Source organism: Perca flavescens, chromosome 19 (genome assembly GCF_004354835.1).
Source record: "Perca flavescens isolate YP-PL-M2 chromosome 19, PFLA_1.0, whole genome shotgun sequence".
Lineage (NCBI taxonomy): Eukaryota > Metazoa > Chordata > Actinopteri > Perciformes > Percidae > Perca > Perca flavescens.
The window spans coordinates 15,224,184-15,248,100 of NC_041349.1; the positions used below are offsets into that span (position 1 = coordinate 15,224,184).

At 40.3% G+C, this 23,917-nt stretch overlaps 1 protein-coding gene across 1 annotated transcript; it reads right to left on the reverse strand.

The window, feature by feature from the left end:
• Positions 1-522: 522 nt before the first annotated feature.
• LOC114545829 (solute carrier family 12 member 3) lies at positions 523-23,843 on the reverse strand. Its single transcript, XM_028564375.1, has 27 exons — positions 23,769-23,843; positions 23,223-23,376; positions 23,000-23,131; positions 22,790-22,865; positions 22,250-22,345; positions 19,965-20,104; positions 19,519-19,629; positions 19,293-19,404; positions 18,963-19,093; positions 18,739-18,823; positions 17,764-17,921; positions 15,466-15,573; positions 15,025-15,148; positions 14,729-14,830; positions 11,317-11,472; positions 10,481-10,580; positions 10,223-10,334; positions 9,904-10,038; positions 9,495-9,601; positions 9,215-9,297; positions 9,028-9,093; positions 8,406-8,510; positions 6,876-6,987; positions 5,198-5,284; positions 3,916-4,051; positions 3,690-3,757; positions 523-2,037 (listed from the first exon to the last, which is right to left on the reverse strand). Exons 2-27 carry the CDS (start codon positions 23,352-23,354, stop codon positions 1,899-1,901), a joined length of 2,913 nt encoding a protein of 970 aa, XP_028420176.1. The 5' UTR covers positions 23,355-23,376; positions 23,769-23,843; the 3' UTR covers positions 523-1,898.
• Between the last annotated feature and the right edge of the window lie 74 nt (positions 23,844-23,917).

The following is a 23,917-nucleotide window of genomic DNA, read 5'->3' on the forward strand; positions in this document are numbered from 1 at the left end:
AAAAAAAAAGACCAATGAAAAGGTTTGGCCCTTGAGGTCAAATGAGTGGACTCCCTGCTGTGGTCAGTCTGCTGCCATCTGCTGGAATAATGCAGTACAGCATGTGAAGCCACTCATCTAAGTCTACAAAACTATTTTGACTGGGAGCAGAAGGGAGGAGGATGGTATAGTTAAATTCATGAATTACATATACTTAATTTATTTGCATGTGCATTTAAACACATTTATATTTTCTGATCTGAATGTCCAGTGTCTAATCTGTCTTTCCTTGTAAAATAAAAAAAACAGGAAGTGATCAGTTTATATAACAAGCAGCATTGTTTAGAATTTGAAAACCAAAATACGTCACTTGTTAGTCCTTTAGGACGACACATTTTCTTAACTGATGATCTGATCATTTATCTGTGCCATACAAGTCAGTTCAATGATGTGATGACAACTTAATGGTTAAGGCTTGGTTAGGTGTAGGGAAAGTAGGATTTGGGTTAAAATAAACACTTAAGTGAAAAAAGAGGACCACTCTGTAGTCTAACAGTTTATTCAGCCTCAGAGAAAGAAAGTAATTGCTTACATAAAACTCAAACAAATGGGATATATAGATTTTACATGATATAACAAGCACCAGATATTCACCAAAAGTCGATAAAAAGAAGAAAATGTTCCATATTGAATACTGAAATCAAAATCAAACGTCTATACTGTAGATTGGTGTATTTATTCCTTTACATGCCATACATATGGGTGAAACCTACACATTTTGAATTATACAGAAAACTAAATACAACCTCAATAGATGAAAAAAAGCATCCACACTTTAAGAAAAAGAAAATTTAACAACTTAGGGAAATACAAAATAGTGATCATTCAGGCGAATCAGAATCAGGAGACAGAAAAACCGGTTATAGGATCACATCCTCTCTTCATCATCTTCCCTCAATCTAAAATCTGCTGTTAGAAAGTCTGTTAGTAATTTCATATCTCTCCCCCTTCGGTTGTGATTTGTACATTTCCCAGAATGCCAGTCAATAAAATCAGAGGCTATACTCCTGTATACTGTGTCAACGTCACACCACTGCAAACAAAGTGAGTAAATGAATCAAATGCCAGCTACCAGTGATTAGAGGGTTTTTACTTACAACAGATGAAATTAAACTCCTCATTTTCAATCTTTTTGAACCACTTATGTTGTCCTCCTCTGTCCATGACTCCAGACGTGTCACATTCATCATCCATCTTATGTGAGTCCCAGTTCTTATAGCAGACCACCTCGTCACTGACCCAGAACCAGAAATCCAGAAAGCAGGTGTAGTACAGTCCCAGCCAGACATAAGGACTGTCGGCCTACTTGGCTCTCTCTTGGACCCATCTCTGCTGGCTGAGGTTGGTGATGGAGACCAGGTCACAGTGGTGGTGCTCTCTGCAGTAATATAAGGCGTCCTCCCAGGTTCTGATTGATTAGGATAACATTATCTGGCATGGAAGAAGTGGAGACAAACACATGAAAGTGTTTGGGTCTGGGTGTGTCTTTTATCACTTTTTGTTCTAGGTTATGGCTCCGGCCGGGTAGCTTCAGCGGTCTACACTCTTTGCTTTCACTGGCAGCCTTTGGCCAGGGGCGCCTGACTAAGATGACGTTGGCATCCACATCACCCTGAAGATGATCTTGATGACAGTGATGCAAGTAACTGCTTGGTGTTATCTTCCATCACTGCCTCTGAGATCTCTTCCTCTGGAAATTCTACTAATTGTCTTATGTTCAAATATTAGTTATAGTTAATATTATTTAAAAAAAGTTTTTTTTAACCCTTGGCACCAATTGCATGAACATTTAAATTTTTTAACTTTATAGGTTAGTGTGGCTTAATTTAGTGTCCATCCCTGTAAGACAATTTTTTCATTCACTGGCAGTAGAAAGTGAGCACATCCTCCTGGTTTCCTCGTATCAGCACCACAGGGCAGTGGAGGCCACAGGTCAGAGTATCCAACCAGGCCATGTACAGAGCACTAGTGCAGTCGCTGTGTGGCACAGGAAGGCTCCTGGAAAAAGCATAATATTTACATGAGCATACCAAAAGTGCATGACAAAAACAGAAGACTGCTCTTATACTTAAATATGTACCAATATGTCAAATTTGTGCAAGCTGAGGTTTGCAGCGAACCCAAAGAAACACAACCTCTCCCATCTCTTTCTGTTATCTTAATCATACTGCCATGGAATTAGCCATGGTCTGGTGGATTTTTTTGCAGAATTTTGCATCCCTGTGGAAATCAAACAAATATTGTTTTCATCTTCTAAAGCTGATAGAAAGGTCTGTATGCATGTTTCACCTACCGTATTTAGTGTACAGCAGTTTGACGTTTTTAGCACTTTTCAGATGTTGTCCATTTTGTAAAATTTATTACTATGAAGCTAAATGTATTTTAATCCATTTCCTTCTTTTATGTCCTTTTAAACTTGTAAGATGTCCTTGTGTATTTATCAAGGCGTCTGCCAAATAAAATTTATTATTATTATTATTATTATTATTATTATTATTATTATTATTATTATTATTATTATTATTATTATTATTATTATTAGTAGTAGTAGTAGTAGTAGTAGTAGTAGTATATGGCATATATCTATATTACAAAGACTAAACTAGAAGAGAACATGATTAAGACCTCTCAGTTTTATAAGTTATAGCTGTGTTCTATAACTCACTATAATGTAGGGTTAAGAGTAGGGTTGTAGGCTACTTTTAAAATGCAATACTTTTCCTCTGGGCTCACCAAATGGACGTAAAAGCATATTAACCATCCACTGCACGTGATCGCTAGTAAACATATTACACTTGCTCTGCTAGTCTATCGTTCAGGACAAGACCCTGTAGCCTGGTGGTGGGGGAGTCTGCCCTTTCAAACTCCTACCTATGTGTACAGGCCTCTTGGACACCATCTGAGAGAGTTTTCTTCTGTGCAGGACATACCATAAGTCAGGAGAGGTGTCCTATCTTGCCAGAGAAGGCAAATATGGTCATTTTTCTGAGAAAGAACTGCTAAAGTTTGAAGCTGGCTGGCATACCAAGTCAATAACATTTATTTTGTTGTTACTTTTTAATAGTGTAACGGTTATTTTTCAAATTATTGTAGTTATGTGTTAGGTGACTTAGGTTTACTTATTATATATTTAAGTACTTTAAAACGTTAATATATTGTTCAATTTAAATCATTTTCAATTTTAAAAAAGCTCGTTTTTTCAAGAATTGGTTTAGGAATCGGTTAGGAATCGGAATCGTTTTAAAAGTAGCGGTTCGGCATCGGAATCGGAAAAATCCAAACGGTACCCAACCAAGATCACATATAATTATTTATCAACCTACTTTTCAACCACTATAACGCCTCCAGGGGGCACCCATTGCATGCTGGTTAAAAACAGACTAATGAATGACAAAGCTGTAAAAAACAGTTGTAAGAATATAAACCGTCTTTATGGGAGAATGTCCTCATGTACAGTATGCATCTACTTTTTATTTTCACTTCCCTCCAAACAAAGAAGGGGAGCATCCCCAATACATGAAAGAAATTTCAAACTGACCACACTTTTACGAGACATCCCATCTGCCACCCTTAAGTCCGATGTCATGGCCAAACTGCCTTGATGTAATATTTTCATTAAACTGAAGTGATAATGTAAACTGTGTACTCACACAACCACGAGACCAGCGTATATTGAATTCCTCCGGATGATTTCATTCAGCTTCACTTTGGTCTCAGACTGGGAAGGAGGGAAATTAATTTTAGATATCTGACCGAGTTTACACACACACACACACACACACACACACACACACACACACACACACACACACACACACACACACACACACACACACACACACACACACACACACACACACACACACACACACACACCTTTTGTCTGAAGGCCTCAAACTCTTTGTCTGATATTTTCCATGGAGCGTTGTCTCTCAGTTCCTGAGCTGAGACACCATCCTGCTGTTCATCATATAGCCTGAAGGGGGCGACACTGTCCTCAAACCTTTCAAGGCTTAAAAGCAGCAAGAAGGACAGAAATCAGTGTGCGATGAACGACCGAAATAATAAAGTATTGGTCGTTGAAGGTTCAAAGACCACTTAACATTTGTAAAACACGAAAGTCTCCTGCACACGGCATGGCGTGAGCGTGGCATTTCTGTTGCGTGTCATTTGCGTGGCGGCTGTGTGGCGTTTTCTGTGTCTTTGCACACCAGGAACATGTCTGATGCAGTGCTGCTGCTGCTAGCCTTGTCTTTACACATGTATGTTTCCCATTGATAAAATGAAATAATAGCGTGTTCTTCAACTGATCTGATTACAGCAAAGACAATGTCGGCAGTATTGGCGGCAAAACACGCTACAGAATATTTCGTTCTTTATTGACAGGTGCAATAGCTTACTATTTGAAAAATCGATAAGTAGGCCTATTATTATTTTTTTAAATTACATTTATATCTGCATTTATGTCAAAACCTAGAGACTTTCAAACATCAACATGTCATTTATTAAATGTATTTGTGTCAAAATGACATATAAACATCTTTTCCTATTCTATTTTGCATGGAAACGCTTCCAACACATTTGCGTGTAGCATGAAAAATAGGAGTCCGTCCTATTTCTAGCGCGCCTGAGACGTGCGTGTCATGCAGGCAGTGTGCAAGCTCTAACCTGTTAACATGGGAGCCGGACTAAAAATGGACACGCCACGCAGCTGACACGCTCACGCAGGCAGTGTGCAGGAGCCCAAAGTGTCTGTCGGCCATTCATGATGTACAAGTTTAGGTGAAATTTCCAGGGCTGATTATTTGTAATACTACAGAGTGAAAGACTATAAGAGCATTAAAAGCCTACTGAGATTTATTTGTCATATTTTAAACAAACATCTTTGTATGATCATATGTGTTGTGTGTGGAAAAATCCATGGGGATGTCAACCCTGGAAAGTAGATTAGATTATATTTGACATGGACATCACAGTAACATTGGACGAACCAGATGCATTGCTTAAGTGTTTTAGCTCACTTGCTTCCACTCGGGGCACCAGAGCCTAGAAGTACGGCACATAGTGGCTTTAATATTTTGTCATGTGTTTGTTCACAATAAAGCTATACCTAAAACAGTGAACATGATATTATAGACCGATCCCTTCCCGTACATACTTCTTGGCTTGTGGACGCTTCTCGCTGTCCGTCATGACTAGAACGTCCTTAAAACCAAAACGAAACCGATCCAGAAGACGAAGCATCCTAAAAGAAAGAGTCAAAGTCTCAGCACATCAGTCTCCTCAGACCATAATGCATTACCATAATGCATTTTACACAAAATGTGTCCATGAAGCCTGCATTTTGGGATGAAATGTAAATGGATTGCAAAAAATACTGCAGAATCTACCAGTTGGATAATCAAATTTGTCTAAATAAAAGAAAATGTGATTTAATATAAAACTGTGGTTCAAAAATAGTACTGTACATGCAGATCAACAAGTCCAAATCAAATTTTCCACTGGACTGCAGATCATCAAGGAATGTATTCCACCATTTTCAATAGGGGTGTGCAAAAAAATATAGATATATTCACATTCGTATCATGATTCAAGCTCTACCGATTCAAATTCAATTCATATCATTTCTATTTTTTTCGTTCTATTGTCCTGAAATGAGTTTAGTTTGCTATTCCCAGATGGTGCTGCGTCGAAATTCACACTGACGCCTGGGCACTCTTGTTATAATCAAAAAATGAGTGCAGCAGAAGTAGTTTAGTCGGCGGAAACAATGGCAAACCTCACAGAAAGAATTATTCAACCTGCTCCATCGTCATTGAAGACGAGAGTTTGGGCACAATTCAGCTTTTATAACCTTAAGGGGAAGACGGAACTTTATAAGAATCATGCTATATGCAGGCTTTGCAAAGCAAAAGTTAAGTATTTTGGAAATACCACAAACTTGAGAACTCACATGGTACGCCATCACCCAGAGATTAACATTAAAGACGTGGACAAACAACAACCTAAAGTACCTAACACGCCAGTCAACCAACTTCAACCTCTTTCAATGCTCTAAACTCTCACAGAACTCTGAACGAAAAGCTGTTTATTTAACAATTTAATTTATACTTGAATTAAATGTATTTGAAAGCTGGCCAAAGCTTGGCACTGCAGCTTTTAGTTGCAAAAGTTTTTATTTTTGTATGAAGACATATAAAGTAATATCAAACTACATTTAATTGGTTGTGTTTCTTTTCTTTTAAATTGTATGTCTACTGCAATGCCATGGGAAAAGTAACTACATTTACATACTGTGAATCTTTTTTTTTTTTTTAATCGAGAATCGTTTTTGAATTGAATCGTGAGCCTAAAAATCGATATTGAATCAAATCGTGACATTTTCTGAATCGTACACCCCTAATTTTCAATACTGTACACAAATATGTATATATGGAGTTTTGTAGAAAGAAAATTGTTAATTTTAGTCATTATTACTTGTGTTGTTGCATGCGTACCAATTTCCTTCTTACTTTTCCAACATTACTTGACTGAATATTGAGTATTGATGTTTAATTTCAAATAGTAGCATTGTGTTACTGGAATTACTGGAATCGTTTGGTCTTTGTAAATTATAGTGCAGTCTAGACCTACTCTGTCTGTAAAGTGTCTTGAGATAACTCTTGTTATGATTGCATACTATAAATAAAATTCTGTAGCTCAAAAAAAGTGAAAAAAGAGGGGCAGGACCAAGACCTTTTTTATTTTAGTGTTCTTTGCGTGCACCTGGACGGGCTTTTATAGCGTTATATTATTATTATTCACTTATCCCAGAGGGTAAAACAATGAATACATACTCTGTGCGGCTTTCCTCCATGTTTTCTTCGTCTCCTACGATGAAGACCCTGACCTTACAGTTGTGCCAGCGTTTTCTCCTGGTGAGCAGGTAAGGCACCAGCAGAGTCAGACCTTAAAAGAGAAGAAAGAGAAATACTCCAGCTAAGAAAGAGATGCTATGAAAAACTTGTATTTTTTGCATGCCTCTGTATCAAGCCCACAGTGTCAGACAGAGGTGGCTTCTCCTTGTGTCCACTGACCATTATTGTACTAAAACTATGCTGTAAAACACATATATAATTATATTATATCCATCCATCCATCGTCTTATCCATGGTCGGGTTGCGGGAGTAGCAGCTCCCACAGCGGAACCCCAAACTTCCCTGTCCCGGGCCACATTAACCAGCTCTGACGAGGGGATCCCAAAGTGTTCCCAGGCATGGGAGGAGATATAATCTCTCCCCTTAGTCCTGGGTCTCCCCGAGGCCTCCTCCCAGCTGGACGTGCCTGGAACACCTCCCTAGGGAGGCACCGAGAGGGCATCTTTACCATATGCCCATTCTTACCAGAGGCCCATGCTTACCTCAGCTGAATTCTTTTGACTCAAAGGATCAGCAGCTCTAGTTCCTCATGGATGATTAAGCTTCTCACTCTAAGGGAAACACCAGCCACTCTCCTGAGAAAACCCATTTTGGCCGCTTGTACTTGGGATCTCATTCTTTCCGTCATGACCCAGCCTTCATGACAATAGAGGGTAGGAACGAAAATTGACCGGTAGATCGAGAGCTTTAATTTTTGGCTTAGCTCTCTTTTCGTCTTTTCAGTGGTGTGGTAAAGTGAATGTAATACTGTCCGCAATTCTCTGATTCTAGTAAGTGCCCTCTCACAGACCGATGATGCCATCAGGACAACATCTTCAGAATAAAGCAGCAATGAGATCCCCAGCCCACCGAACCGCATTTCGTCCCTGCTACGACTACGCCGCAATATCCTGCCCATGAATATCGCAAACAGGATTGGTGACAAAGCACAGTTTGTTCATTGTTTCGCGATCAGGATAGAATCCGCATTGTTCCTCTTCAATCTGAGGTTTGACTATCAGCCAAACTTTCCCTTTCACCACTGTGAAGAAGACTTTACCAGGGAGGCTGAAGTGTAATAATAACCCTGTAAATGGCAAACACTCTGTGGGCCCCCATTTTGAACATGGGAACCATCACCCTGGTCTGTCACTCCTTAGGCACAGACTTCCAGGCAATGTTGAGAAGGCGTGTCATCCAAGACAGCACCTTCACACCCAAAGCTTTCAGCATTTCTGGATGGATCTCATCAATCCCCGGGGCTTTGCCACTGTGGAGTTGTTTGACTAACTCAGTGACTTCCACCAGGAAAATTGATGACGATCAATACGCCCAACCTCCACAGGGATCCCAGAAAAGCTCTGCCAGAGGTGTGAGACGTTCCCAGTTCACCCATATAATAAGATAAGTATATTGATTATCACAGATTACCAACAGGTCATGTATTGTGCTTGTTTTGTCAGATCAAACCTCCATCATCTGCTATCCAGTAGATATCGATTGTCTTCTTCCCCTGGTCAATCTGAAACACTGTCTTGATCTGATTACTGTTGTCTTCATCGGGGATGTTGTCAGCTGGAACAGCAAAAGGAGAAAGACTGAGTTGCAGGGGCAATATTAATAATTACTCTGAGTAGTATTACTCTGAGGTGTCCCACTATAGTAAAAATTCTGTAAAACTGTATATTTATGAAGTGGTGCAATTGTTAGCTCCACTTTTCGTATCTACCAACTCCTCAGGGAAATATCTGGCTCCTTAGCTGCTAAATGCTTCACAATGTTCACCATGTAGTTGCTAACTATGTGTGTCTGCTCAGGTGTACAGTGGATTTTTTCACTTAAAACAAAAAAGGCAATATGACAGCCTTGAGAGTGAACCGAGTAAAGTTTTGGCCAGACAGCTAAACCATGAGCTGAAACTATAAAGCGTTGCAAACTGTGTGATGCAACTACTCCTTTCATTGTTTTCTTTTTAAGTCAGAGTTAGATGTGGATTGGTTAGGATTTTATGGTAGAGATCATTCTTCAGTAGTGGATGCAAGTCAATACAATGTCCTCAAAATATTGTATTCTAATGTGTCTGTGTGTTCACCGGGTTTCTTCTGAGGAGATTGCTGGTTGTTTTCAACAGATTCATCAGGCTCAAATCCCTGGTTCACTGGAAGACAGACATTTCACCCTTTACCATTTTGTTTTCAATATTATACAAATATGTCATGTTATAAGAAAGCATGCAGATGAAATAAAGACAAAAGGATTATAAAGTCTGGATATCTAACCTTCAAAATTAAGCTGGTCAGAGATATCCAGTCCTTCCACCATCCTCAAGATACATAAAGAGTAGTTAGTGTCGAAGGTATCGCTAGAGAAAAGAGAAGAAAAGGAAGTTGAATGGAAGTTTTAAAGTAGAAATTATGTTATTTTTACTTACTTTAGGCACCTATAGTGACAACAATTACTTTTTGAATTCAATATAAAAGTGCTGTCTAATCCTTCAATGACAGTAAAACCAAAAAAAAGTCAACATTGTTTTTTAATGATTTCTTTAACTACACTTACTATATGGTGTTGATATAATCATCAATGCTTTCAGGAGAACTGTCCCTCCAGTTTGACTTGAAGCCCAGGACCAGAATGTTAGGCTTCAGCTTGCCAAGACCAGAAGCCTTGAGGAAATGTTAAATAAGAAATTATATTTAAGGTTTCATAAAATACAAATAAAAACAGACAAAAATACGTAGCAATACTATGTGAGTAAGAGGAAGTTTAAATGTTCTATTGAAAGTTATATTTAGCACCCAATAGATGACGTGTCCTACTGTAATAAGAGATAAAAATATGAAAAAGCCAAAATTGCGAGGATGACAGGTTGTCATCTTAAAACAGGAGTCAGATTAATCCCCAGCAAATATTAATATGATTGAAGCCATAGTTATTTCCCACAGATAAACACATGCAGATGTTTTACCTGTAGCAAGTTCCGAGCTCCAACTCTGAGGCTGTCAGCAGTGAAAGGAGAATAAAAGGAGCGCACCTTCCTCTTGTTCATCCACTTTACCAACCGATCTGTGGCATCCTGTGGCCGAGTCTGTCTGTCCTGATTCTTAAAAGGACAAGGAGATTCAATAAAAGACAAAAGCAAAATGAAGAGATTGAACACGACCAGTAAAAATTGTCTGATGAAAAGCTACTGTAAGTAGGATTGGGTAGTTTCTTTAATACAATGATATAAATCATTTCTCTTATTTTCCTTTTGCTAACAAAACATTTGAGATTAAATGACTAACCATGATTATGTCTCCACAGATCATGAGGCTTGCGTGTTTGGTAAAGGAATCAACAAAGTCCACCAGGGCTGGTCGCTGGGTCGGTGGCCCAGTCAGGACCAGACATTGCGGTCTGAAGGAACACATAAGTGTAAATACACTACTTTTCTACTAACTGAGAAGTATGAGATCAAATTTGAGTAAAATTGGATTGGACAAATACTATAGAAAGAAGTCTAGGAATATTACATGATATAACTGATGCGTTCGGTCACTCACCTAAAATTTTTGACATGATCGTTGACACCAGTTAAAGCGACAGAATAGGACAATGCCATGTTATATGAACCTGCCTGGACTGATGAACCCCAGTTCACATCTGTGGATATCAGGTCAGGTCAGGTCGGGTTACTTTATTGGTACCCGCAGGTAAACTAGGTTTACAGTCTAAGAGGCAGGACATCCTTAAAACTTTGTAGACCACCACATAACATGCAATACACAAAACATTAAAACATATAAAACAGGATAAAACATGATTAAAAAAAACAGTACATGACCAAGGTGTTGTGTGTTGTGTGCAAGTAATTCTACAGTTTGTTTAACAGAGTGATTGCCGATGGGACAAAACAGTTTTTAAATCTTGTAGTTATAGAACCACGGACTATTAGCCTCTATCCAGAGGGGAAATACTGGAATTGTAGGCTGTAGGCTATCTTCTAAGATGGCCATTGATAGCTATCCGCTGTAGTTGTTTAGCATACAGGGATGTGGGGTGCAGCTGCGACTCACCAGTCAGCATACTTGACCATCTTACAATTTGATTTAGGCAATTATTGTGCTTAAGATATGATGGATTCGATAAAGGCATGATAAAATAATGCCATCATAGTCTTTTCTATATGAAAATGGTACTGTTTTCTCAAGCAGTATATACGCTGTTGTCCTTTTTTACAGACAGCTTCACAATTCTCCTGAAAATTTTATTTAGAGTCAATATTGTCAAAACACACATAAGTCAGGCAATAGCACACTGACTTGTTCACTCTTTAATATAAGCCAGGCAAGTCTCATCGGAACATAGTTGCATTTCAACATATCTGTTTTGGACTTACTTGGCTTGTTGTAGCTGACGTATATGAACAGGAAAATCAAGAAGCTAAAGACGCAGAGAGCAGCCCACCAGGTAAACAGGAACATCAGCAACACAGCAACCACTGATGCAAATAAAGCTAGCCATTTATTGTAGTAACGAAACATTGGCCTCCAACCTAAAGGGGAAATTGAGAAATAAATTTCTTTCAGGTGAAATATCACATAACCTAATGTCACATAGCCACACATCTGTCCAATATGGCAGTCAGAGGGGTAAATGTCTGTTACTAGGGATAATAATAATAAAATAATAAATTGAATTTGTATAGTGCTTTTCAAGGACTCAAAATTGCTTTACAGGGCAAGGTAGAAAACCAAAACAAAAAAACAAGATTCAGGCACAGATGAAAATGGAGGGGGGCGTGGGCTTAGGGATAGGCAGTGGTGAAGAAATGGATCTTGAGGTGGGACTGGAAGCTGCCCTGGAAAAGACTCTGTCCCCAAAACTGCAGAGGTTGGATTTGTGGATGGACAGGAGACCGGCTGAGATGGATCTGAGGGACCGTGAGGGTTGGTAGGGGGAGAGGAGATCAGTGAGGTATGAGGGGGCCAGATGGTGGAGGGCTTTGTAGGTGAGGACCAGGATTTTGTAGGTGATCCGGTGGGAGATGGGAAGCCAGTGGAGTTATTTTAGGACTGGAGTGATGTGGTGCCAGGATTTGGTGCAGGTGAGTCTGGCAACTGTGCTCTGGACCAGTTGGAGTCGGTTGATGTAGGTAGAGCTGATACCAAGGAAAAGTGAGTTGCAGTAGTCCAGTCGGGAAGATATGAAGGTGTGAATGAGTCTTTCAGCAGCGGGGGGTGAGAGAGAGGGTCTGATTTTGGCGATGTTGCGGAGGTGAAAGAATGAGGTTTTAATGACATGGCGGATGTGGGGCTCAAGGGAGAGGGTGGAATCAAAGATCACGCTAAGTTTGCGGGCCTGAGAAGATGGGGAGACAATGGTGGAGGATGTAGATGATGAAGAGGAGGGGGCCGAGTACGGAGCCTTGGGGATAGCCTTGAGTGACTGTGGCAGAGGTGTGGTTATGGAGAGATGAAGTGGGATCTGTTGGAAAGGTAGGAACGGAGCTAGCTGAGTGCAGTACTTTCGATACTGAGGTCTTTGAGTCTGGTGAGCAGGATGTTATGGCTCACGGTATCGAAGGCTGCACTCAGGTCGAGGAGTGCAGGTGCGTGGAGGAGGCAAAAACCAGATTGGAGGGGTTTAAATTGGTTATTGGCATGAAAATGGGTTTGGAGTTGTGAGGCAACGATATGATCCAGGGTTTTAGACAGAAAGGGAGGTTGGATATTGGGCGGTAGTTGTTGAGGGAGGAGGCATCCAGACCAGGTTTTTTTAGGACTGGGGTGACAGCAGCAATTTTGGAGGCAGAGAGGACAGTTCCAAGGGACAGCGAGGAGTCAAAGAGGTTAGTGAGGTAGGGGCATAGGACGGGGAGGCAGGACTTCAGGACGGGAGTAGGGAGGTGGGTCAAGGGAGCAGGTAGTGGGTTTGGAGTTTGGAGATTTCAGGAGGGGTGACCGGGTCAAACTGGGAGAGGAAGCAGTGTGGAGGAAAGGTCGGGAGGTCAGGAGAGATGGGGAGAAGAGGGGCCGTGGTAGGTGCTGGAGTAGATACTGGGAGGTCCGATACAGGGCATAGAGATTGATAAATGAGAAAAAGTGGAGGAATGAGTTGCAGAGATCCGGAGTAGAGGTAGGGAGAGTGATGGTCCGAGGCTTGAGGAGGTTGTTCACTGTGAAGAAGAGGGTTCTGGGGTTTTGGCAGGTCGGTGAGGATGGTGGAGAGGTAGGCAGCAATGAAGGCATCTTTGTAGGCAATGAGGTGGAGTTTATAGGCTTCGTGATGGACTGTGAGAGATGATTTCTTTGTCAGACGTTCAGGTTGGCGGCCAGTTTGTTTCATTTTCCGGAGTGCAGTTGTGTACCAGTGTTAAAAGTGACGTTTTTTGTTTTGAGGGGGGCCAGACTGTTGAGGGAGGTAGACAAGGTGGAGCTGAGGTGATTTGTGAGATCATCAGGTGAGGTGAGGTTTGAGTCCAGGTGGAGAGTGGTGGAGAGCAGGTCAGAGAGATGGTGGAGATCAATTGATTTAAAGTTGCGGAATGTGATTTCTCTGAGCAGGCGGGGGCTTGGGGTTGGAGAACCGTATCGGTTTGTGAACAGAGAGGGGAAAGAGCCATGGATGGAGGTCAAGCACCGGTTGATTTGTGGAGCAGACCAGGACGAGGATGTATCTTTTATCATTGGTGGGGAATGTGACATGTTGGGTGAGAGTGAAGTTGTCTAGTAAAATGGTGAATTCTGATGAGAGCTTGCAGGTGGGGGAGTCCATGTGGATGTTTAAGTCACCAAGTAACAGCAGACGTGGAGAGAGAGATTAGGCTAGTGTGAGGAGTTCAGTAAAATCAGAGAGGAAGGAGGGATTTGTTTTAGGTGGCTGGAAAAGGAGGATGACTGTCATGGAGGAAAGAGCTTTGAAGGCAAGAAATTCAAATGATGATACTGAGGGCAGGGTGAGTTCTGTGATCCGGAAGTTCTGATTGAAAATAACGGCGAGGCCACCTCCACGGCGGGGTTTGCAGATGTAGCTGTAGCCAGGGGGGGATGCTTGGTTGAGGGAGAAGAAGTCATTGGGTTGTTGCCAGGTTTCAGTGAGCAGAAGGAAGTCCAGAGTGTTGTCAAGGATTAGTTCATGGAGGACAGGGGCTTTATTGTTGAGTGATCGGGTGTTGAGGAGGGCAAAGTGAGAGGGTGGCGGGATGGGGGCAGCCTGGAGAGATCTGAGGTTGTCCCGGTTAACAGTGTGTGGTCAGTGGGGAGGGGGGGTATTGCAGTTGAGAGGGGGACAGTGAGTGGATCTGCAAATGAGTGGACAATAGGTGTATGTGAAGGGCGGAGAGCACTGTAGTCCAGTCTGGGTTTTGTGTGCAGCCTGACGGTGTGTTCAGCCCTATGTGATCCAGTGACAGTGGGAGAGATGCGATCCAGTCGAGTGTCCGGAGAGCAGGTAGTGTTGATCCAGAGGAATGAGATTCAGGAAAGAAACTTGCTTTTCTTCAAGGGTATAGAGAAAACAAACAAACAAGAACACAAGAGGCAATAGCATGCAGAGAAGTGGCGAATAAACAGCACCAGCGTCCTCTCCATCCATAGGCATGTAATGACTTTGCATTGGTCACAGCCTGGCTCCTATATTTTATATTTAATATCTTAGAATCTATAAACTGAGATGTAAATGGGAGAAACACGTTATCTTAACAGTAACGTTATACTGTTTCCATAACCCTAAACCTTAGCCATAGCAGTGGCCGGACAGAAAAGCTAAAATTAGTCGTTTTAGAAGGCAAAGAAAAAGAGGTAACTCACCGGGAGCGTTTGTGAATGAAGCGTGAAAGCAGCTGAAGTTGATGAGGCAATAGGAACACATGAATAAGTTGGAGTTCAAGGCTGCGATGGTGTTCAGGTCACCTGTTACGATACAGGAGAGAAAGTCAATCAATCAATAAACAACAACAAATCTAAAAGCTATAAAGATAATTACAAAGTTATTGAAACTCTTTATTGAAAAATGTAATCAGGGCTAGAACAAAAAAACATTTTTAGCATAAATAAACAAATATGGGAATCAATACAAAACAGCTATAGTAATAGATCACACCCACCAATGAGAACGAGGCCCAAAGCAATGAAGAAGCAGAGTATATAGGCACGGATTGGCTCATTATTTTTCCCATAGCCCTTTGCAAAGATTCCAATGTATGGGTATATCTTGTCTTTGCATAGGCACTGGCAGATAAAGCAGAAAGTAAAATGTTATTTAATATGTGCATCAAGTTAGATTTGACTACATTTATATAGTATATTTAGTATAGTTAGTATATTATAGTAATAATATTAACAGCATTTACAAGTTAATGTATGTACCAGATTCGACTCTCGTCTTTTCTGTCATTGTGGCCATGGTCTGGCAGTTCAACAATTTAATACATGCTTGAAATCCTTGTTCAACACAGAACTTTATCCCAGCAATGTACATCCTGTGAGCCAGACTAAAATATATTTAACAAACAGATTAACATGAGGGTTTAGTTGTGGTTTCTCACCTGAAAGACTTTAGGAGCGCAGACAAGGAAGCCAAGAGCAGACGACAAGGTGGCTGCAAAGACACCAGCAATGATGATGTAGTACGAACCTGCTAGTAGGCCCATTACCTGTTTGGAATAGTCATTAAGAAGTAATATTGTTATCATATTTTACATAACACTTGTGATTTAAAGTAGCTATAAGGAACTTTTAAATGTTTCTGAAACAGTTTCATTTTACATATGATGAGCATAAATACCTAACAACAAGTAGTTAGAAGTTATCGGTTAACAGTTATGGCTGATACTGGGGCAGGGCCATCACAGAAAAAGGAAATTAAACAAAGAACAACTTAAAACTAATAGGGAGAGTGACAGATGATGGGCAAAACCCGAGTCAATCTTGGTCGGTCTTTCAACAGATGGAGACAATTACAGGATTGTAAAAGATTTAAAACCGACCCTGAATTGGCCCTCTTCCTCCTGGACAGGTATGCAATATGTCTTTTTCCTTTATAAAATAACTTACAATGCGAGGCGTGGTTGTACGTCAGTAGCCTAACGTTACATGAAATTACACCCCCCTTGCATTTAGCGCCCAGTTTTTATTTCTTTTCTGTCCATTTGTTAGCCTACTATTTTCTTTTTCTCCCCCTGTAATTGGGTTTCATGAAAGGCGCTATATAAAAAATAGTTATATTATTATTACGTTGGTTGCAGTGTTGGGAGTAATGGCATGTAAGTATAACGGCGTCACTAACGGCGTTATTTTTTCAGTAACAGAGTAATCTAATTAATTACTTTTCCCATCGTTGCAACGCGGTTATTGTTACTGAGAATGTAAAGTGGTGCGTTACTACAATTTGGTTGAATGAAGTGCGAGGTGTCAGGCTTTGGCTTCACATCAGCTGTCTGGAGAGAGCAGGGGTGGGGATGATGACACCGTTGCAAATGCAATGATGATTAGCTGGATGGGCGGATGCCCTGCTCACGCTGTCTCATTGCACGTTCGAACTACCACTAGTTAGACAGCGACAATGGCGACGAGCCAGGGAAATTCAAAGGTAACTTTCTCGAACTGGAAGTACCGGCACTACTTCACGCTCATTGAAATTGAAATTAAAGGCAAGAATGTTTATGTAACATGTAACGCTATGCCCAGGAAAAAAAACAACTTTATCCACGTCTGCCTCAACCAACTCAATTCTTATGAAGCACCGGACACCAACACATGCTAACACAACACTTGTTGCTGCTACTAACCCAACCCCCAGCCCAAATGCAGCTAGCGTGAGCTCCAGCAAAGGAGACCGAGCCACTCTGTTAAAACAAGCAATGCTCAATTTTTCGGGTCAGCAACATCTTTGACGTTAAAGATGTTATAGAACATAATAGCGTTATAGAACATAAAAAATAACGTCAGTTACTTTGCTGAGTAACTAATTACTTTTACAATGTGATAACTGAGTTACTAACTCAATTACTTAAGTAATTTGTAATTTGTAAATGTAACTAATTACTTTTTTAAAGTAAAATGACCAACACTGGTTGGTTGCTACAACAAACTCCTGCTAATGCTTAGGCACAGTGACACCTGGTTTAGCTCACAATACATCCAAAGAAGGCTAAGTTACTGTTTGCAACATTTGAATATGCAAAAATGCATCATGCAACGTATTCTCTCAGTGTAAATTAATTATTTTCTGTCTAAGCAAAACATTATTCGCAACTATATGACCTCCAGGTAACGCTAACTCAGTAATACAGTGGGTAATACATTGTTTCCTCCCGTGGACATTACATATTTTTTGCTGCATTAGGCACATTATTTTTGTCTTTGTTAGTGTTGTTACTATCCCTGGATAATGATTTAATTTTTATTTTTAGATTATTTTTTGGGCTTTTCCGCCTTTAATTTATAGGACAGTTAGGTGAGAAAGGGGAGAGAGAGGGGGAAGACATGCAGGAAATCTTCACAGGTTGGACATGAACCCTGGACCTCTGCGTGGAGGCATAAGCCTCAAAGTATATGTGCGCCGGCTCTAACCACTGATCCATCCAATGATTTTTGAATCTAGTATAATATGTATCCACAATATATACAGGTTTAAATTTGGATACACTGTTTTCCAGACGGTATCTTTAAGACAGAAGGTGGGGTAAAAAACGCTTTTATCCAAAGGGGCCGCTAGCATCAACACAAACTACAAGTTCCACATAGCCAGTTTAAGGAAAACTGGCTCCTTTACAAACCCAGTAAGTTTAGGATGATAAAGGTTATATTTTTATTCCATGATAGGCAGAAAGATTGAGTGGTACCTTTGAAGTGTTGGCCAGACCATACTGACAATTATTTGACACGATGCACTTTGTGAAGTTCCAGCCAAACTGACATCCCAGGCCCACACAGTCACCAGTGATGTTTCCACCGACAAAATCACTGATATTACCAGAGGCATCCCGCACCACAGATGCACCTGGGGGAAGATAAAGAGGTAAATATTTTCCCATCATTTTGAGCCCATCAACCCTCTAATGATATATGATACATGACACTGCCCTTAACATGAGTGATAAATCCTCAGGCTCCATGCCTCCTGTCCCTCCACCCAAACCAACCAAACCTCTTAAATAATCCCTACTAGTTCAGATAATTAAACAAATGAAATGCATATGTTACATAGCCGGCAGAGTAGCAAAGTGCCTGATGTATGCATTTATCTCCCTTTCTCTTTTTCTTTCACTTCCCCACTAGGTTTACTCTCAAGGTGTGGAATTGATGATTGATTTCCACCTGTGCAGCCGGTAATGCAGGTCATTGGTTCCCTTAGGTTTTGAGTTGGCTAATCGGCATTTAAGTCCGTCAATAAAAGGAGCACACCTGAGGAGAGTTAACTCTCCAAACTTTCTGCTGTCTGAGATGTGGCTGATTTGCATCTAAACTTATTTGGTTGGAGGTTGAGGACTGTAAGTGAGTTTTACTTTCAGGGTTAACTTTGTCTAGATACACAGGTTTAGTGGTCGGCGCCACCCCTGTATGTTTTGTAAAGCACTTTTGTTAGAGAAGCAGGCTAGGTCTTTTGGTTTGTGTTTTGCTTTAAGAGGTAAAGGATGAGTTTGGCCTGGATTTGTTATATCAATTTCATTCCTCCACCTTTTGTAAACTTTAAAAATAAACACTTTAATATTTACTTCACCACTGACTGTCACTCATTTGAATTGTTATTGTCCCCGGTACCGTCAAAGGGGATGTAACACAATACTAAATGAAAGCATGTTAAATGATTAGCTTACCAGAAGTTACAGAAAGAATTAGATAGGAGAGTGTAGTAACTAAAATGGCCCATAGGGTGCCTTTGGGTATAGCAGTAGCAGGGTCCTGCAAAAGGAAACCATACAGAAGTCAAGATTCATGTAGTCTTTTTTTTTTTTTTTTTTTTTTTTTTTTTATTTTTATATATTTATATATATATATATATTTTTTTTTAAGAAGTATCCCTCTGCCTTCTTGATCATACTTTGAGGTCACCACAGATGTTGACTCCAGACATGATGCCAGTGGCACCGGGAAAGAAAATAGAAAACATCCGGAAAAAGTTGCCGTCCGGTCCTCTCCAATTTGGTATCAGGTTCGATATGAAGATGTCCTCTGGTGACAGGCAACAACAAAAACACTTTACTGTCCTCTCTCTCTCTCTCTCTCTCTCTCTCTCTCTATATATATATATATATATATATATATATATATATATATATATATATATATATATATATATATATATATATATATAAACTGATGACATGCTGTAATTAAAGGCAGTAGTTTGTCCTGAGAAACCAGAACTCACTGTTGTATCCAAAGATGCCTTGGGACTGTTTCTCTTGAGAGGGCGGGATGACTGTGCCCACCAGGTAGTCAGCAAACGAGATCAAGAGAATTAAAAAGAACAAAATCTGGGTCTGAAGACAGAAACACATGGGGAAGAATGAAAAAAAAAGGAAAAACATATGATAAGAAGTATAAGGTAGTAGCAAATAAAGCAAATAAAGTTAGAGGTGTCAGGATGTGCTTACCTTGGACTCCCACTCCATTCCAGCCAATACAATCATCAGAAGAATAACTAATGTGATCGTGCCAATAATTCTGATGTCATTCACGGCATCGACAATGACGACACCATAATCCTACATCAATATAACCAAAATATCCACACATAAGAAAAATAAAAATACATGCAAGTACATTTTGGATAAACATAACCGGGCCTTTGCTTAACAGTTAAAATATTTGTGTTCACATTTCATATTAATATATACCTTTTAATAAATATTCATTCATTTCAGGTTTTGAAATTATTCTTGCCAACTTACAAAGGAAGAAATAATACATTTATTAAATATGGCACCTTTTAGCACGCAAAGTAATGAAGTGCTTTAACAACAATAAAAGGAACCGAGCAATAAAATAGTAAAATAAAACTATGATGCAGCTATTTTCTTAATTGAAGCATATTAAGTACCCGCATTAGATCCCGGACCACAACTGAAAAGCCAACGGTGTTGAGCGCACAGGCCAGAGCGTTGGCGAAGGAAAAGATCAACCCAATTGGGGCACCAAGTTCATAACCCAGAGAGCGGGAGATCATGAAATACGCCCCCCCTGAAAATGTTGGGGAACAGAGACAAGGTTGTTATCATAGAAGACAGTATATCTGTAGTTTTTAGCAGAGGGAAATTAAGCACAAAACAATGAATTATAAAGTTACTAGTGCAGTGCTGGTTGAAAATGTGCGCGCGCAGAGAGAGAGAGAGAGAGAGAGAGAGAGAGAGAGAGAGAGAGAGAGAGAGACGATGTTGTCTTGTGTCGTATGAGCGCTAAACAGCACATATCTGTGTTCATCAACCACCAGAACCGGACCGTTTGTGTGTGTGTCGTATGAGGGGTCCAAGCCCGAGATGGTAGGCCTACTATTAACTTACAGATTTACCTAAGAAAGAACGTTGCCGATTCAGAATGTAATCACAAAATATCACAATGAAAATGTGGAGTAATCAGACATTAGCGTCATGGACTCATGGCAGTGCGCTACCCACCTGGCCCGTTATGAGAGCTGAACAACCACCAGAATCTGTGTGTGTGTGCATGTGTGTGTGCGCGCGCGCAGAGGGAGCGAGAGACGGTGTCGAGTGAGTCACGACAAAAACAGGTCCTCAGTCAGTGTTTGCATGCAGTGTGAGAGGGGGAGTGGTAAGCAGCTAGAGCGGCAAAAGCCTGTGTGCTTCTTTTACCAATATATTTCACGATATATTTTGCGTTTCTTATCCAAACAACGTCAAACTTGGCACTGCACTTACTTGTGCCTGTAGCAAGACACCTGTCAAGTTTGAAATCCATCGGACTAATGGTTCGAGAGATATGCGCTTAACACACACACACACACACACACACACACACACACACACAATTTATCTTATCCACCGTAGCTAACCCAGATAACGCTATTGCCTCCAGCATTGTTGAAACGTAGAAAATCTGAGGAATCACATTAGAATATCAGGGAGAGACATCGGCGTCTTCGGATACCTGCTTGCCATCTCGTTCTTTACCGGAGACAAAGAGACAGGTAAAAGCTGAAGATTGGATTTTTAACTATTCACCAAGGTACCACACTTTACTTTATTGCTCTGTTGAGTGAAGCGGACAAAACAAAAACCCTAACATTAACCCAGCGCTGAATCAGGCCTGCAACAGGGTTTGTTATTCTAATATCTGCAATCTTGTTCGTGTCTGTGTGTGTGTGTGTGTGTGTGTGTGTGTGTGTGTGTGTGTGTGTGTGTGTGTGTGTGTGTGTGTGTGTGTGTGTGTGTGTGTGCTTGGTGAGTGTGGACCAACTGAGTTAAGTGTGAACTGGAATTTAAGGTAACAAATGAAGTTAGTGTGTGTTTCCAGTTAAAGGGAACACATTATTATGCAGTAATTGTTTCCAGTTGAAGATAATAATTATTGTTTTGCTGTAACTGTAGTTAATTGAAGGGAAAGAAAAAAGTGAAGCTTAAAGCAGGCTATTTTTCTTTCATTTTGTTTATTTCGTCATTCCAAAGTAAATATTAGACTAATTCCAGTGTAATTAGCATTAGTGCATAAGGTTTTCTATAATGTTAAATAGGAGATACTCTTATCTCATTACAATATGCTAAATCCTTAAATGTGAAAACAATTCATTGATTGAAGTGGGTGAAGTAAACATAGCCTAATAATAGTGGTTACTGTTGATTAGTAGTGCCTAAAGGAACTCAAGAAGTTTAAAAGTGTAAGCTATATACTGTATAAACTGATCTACATCACTAACTACACTAACTGTATTTTGACTCTCAGCAGTACTACATCCCAGCAGTGATATAGACTGTCTGTTCATGTATATTGTGTTATTACAATATCACTTTCGCATATGCATCGACTTACTTACACCTCACTTTGGATCGGCTTTGTAATGCCTACTTAATCTGCACTTCATGTAGCCTATTGTATTATGTATTCTTGTATTGTATTGAATGTGAAACTGTATGTTGTCTGGCACGCTCATGCTTTTCTTGGCCAGGTCGCCATTGCAAATGAGAACCTGTTCTCAATGGCCTACCTGGTTAAATAAAGGTTAAATTAAAAAAAAAGGTACAAGGGAAATACGACAACATTACCTTAACATTAATTATGTTAACTGAACTCAGGGCCCTTTCCAGACTAAATTGGGGATATGTGGGCTACACTTGACTTTTTAACCATTTTGAGACACAGGAAGTGACTGACCTGAGACCACTCTCCCGTTGGTGGCGATGGCAGAGATGGAGAGGCCAGTTAATGTGGTCACCATGACAGACAACCCGATAATAATCCACATCAACACTGATGAGAAAAATTAAATGAAATGAAAATTCATGATACTACAGACATAGTAGACATAGACTACTACATTGATATTGATGTTTGGTTTCAAGGCCTGTCTCTCCATCTTTGTAAGAGAAAAGTCTATTTCTGCAAATGTTTGCCTCTACATGACCACAGGAATGCACTGTAGATGCATATTTCTTCTCAATCATACATGCTTTGGATATTGTATGACATGGAGCACTAGAAGTTATCAAAAACAGCAAGTATATGAATCAACGGCATCTGAGGTAAAGCTCTATCAGCAATGTGCATCTGCACATACTATTCTCATGCAACATAATGTAAATGTAATAAAGTCCTACATGAGAGGGCGAGAGTGATGCAATGGAGTGTTACAAGCCACAAAAACAGAGGAATGAATGGGACTAATGTATGGTATGGAGGGATGAATTAACTCACCAATGCCTGCCTGAGAAGTGATCACCGTTACGCGCAGAAACAGGATGACTCCCCAAATATTCAGCATGCAACGCATCTGTGACAAAAGTTCAATAAAAACAGCTCAGTAAGATGTTTGTAAGATTGTTTCATATCAAGTGTTAACAGAATTGAAATAATTAGTGTATGAAGTCTGTAGTGTATGCTCAAATACACACAAGTTTTGCTCACCATGACTCCAATAAACCAGCCAAATCTAGCAGGAGCTTTCTTTGGTGGAGCTTTTGACGCTTCAGTTCCACTGTTTGGCAGACTACTATCTCCTGAGTTTGTGGTCGTGACCTCTATACCCGCCTCCTTCTCCTAAGTAAAATACAGTTTTTACAAAGAAAAACAATTTTAAATAGCTGCAAGATGCTTTGAGATTTGTTTCCCAAAGGCTAAAACAAATTACCTCAAATGCCTTGCGGAGAGCATCAAGAGATGGTCGGCTCCCCTTCTGCTGGTGCAGAGTGCGGGTGTAATGCCCCAGTTGTGGCACCAGGTCTAACGTGCTGTAGACGGAAGATCTCCGCAGCTCCGCCATCGAGCCGCGGCGCTCTGCTGCACTATTAATTAGGAGGTCCAATCAAAGAACAAAAAATTAGAGCAAATATTGCAGTAAATGCTGAAGGTTATTAGTAATTGTCATGAGCTGCAGTTCCTTTAATGGTCCACTTAGGCCTACCTATCATGACATTGACATACAAATGCCACAGCAATGGGCTAAGTATCGATATGATTTTAGGTTAACTTTCTCAGGACATCATGAAATATAAAAGGGTTAGGGTTAGTTACGTTGACTCAAATAAAAAAAATAAAAAAAATCACTTTGTAGTGTTAGACAACCAGGAATTACTGAAATTACAGTTAAACCTTAAACTATCACCAATATGGAATAAAGGATACACCAGTTAATTTTTATGTAAGGTAAAAGTGGACTCTTGAAGTTAACACAAACCTTGACTCAATGTCTGAGATGACGATGGTTGGAGGAATCCCGTGTGAAGAGTACCTAGGAGGTCCTTCATCATTGGTTGAGAATTGGACGTTGGGGACAACGCCCGGGTCCAACCCACCCCGTTTAGATGTTAACTGCCCCATCGGCAC

Bases quoted from the DNA above. Each gene is read 5' to 3' on its own strand.
- LOC114545829 (XM_028564375.1), bottom strand. From the start codon at position 23,354: ATGGCGGAGCTGCGGAGATCTTCCGTCTACAGCACGTTAGACCTGGTG. The intron at 19,094-19,292 runs GTGAGTTCTGGT...GCCTGTCACCAG, and splicing joins AGGCATCTTTGGATACAACA to AGGACATCTTCATATCGAAC. The intron at 10,335-10,480 runs GTGAGTGACCGA...GTGTTCCTTCAG, and splicing joins GATCATGTCAAAAATTTTAG to ACCGCAATGTCTGGTCCTGA.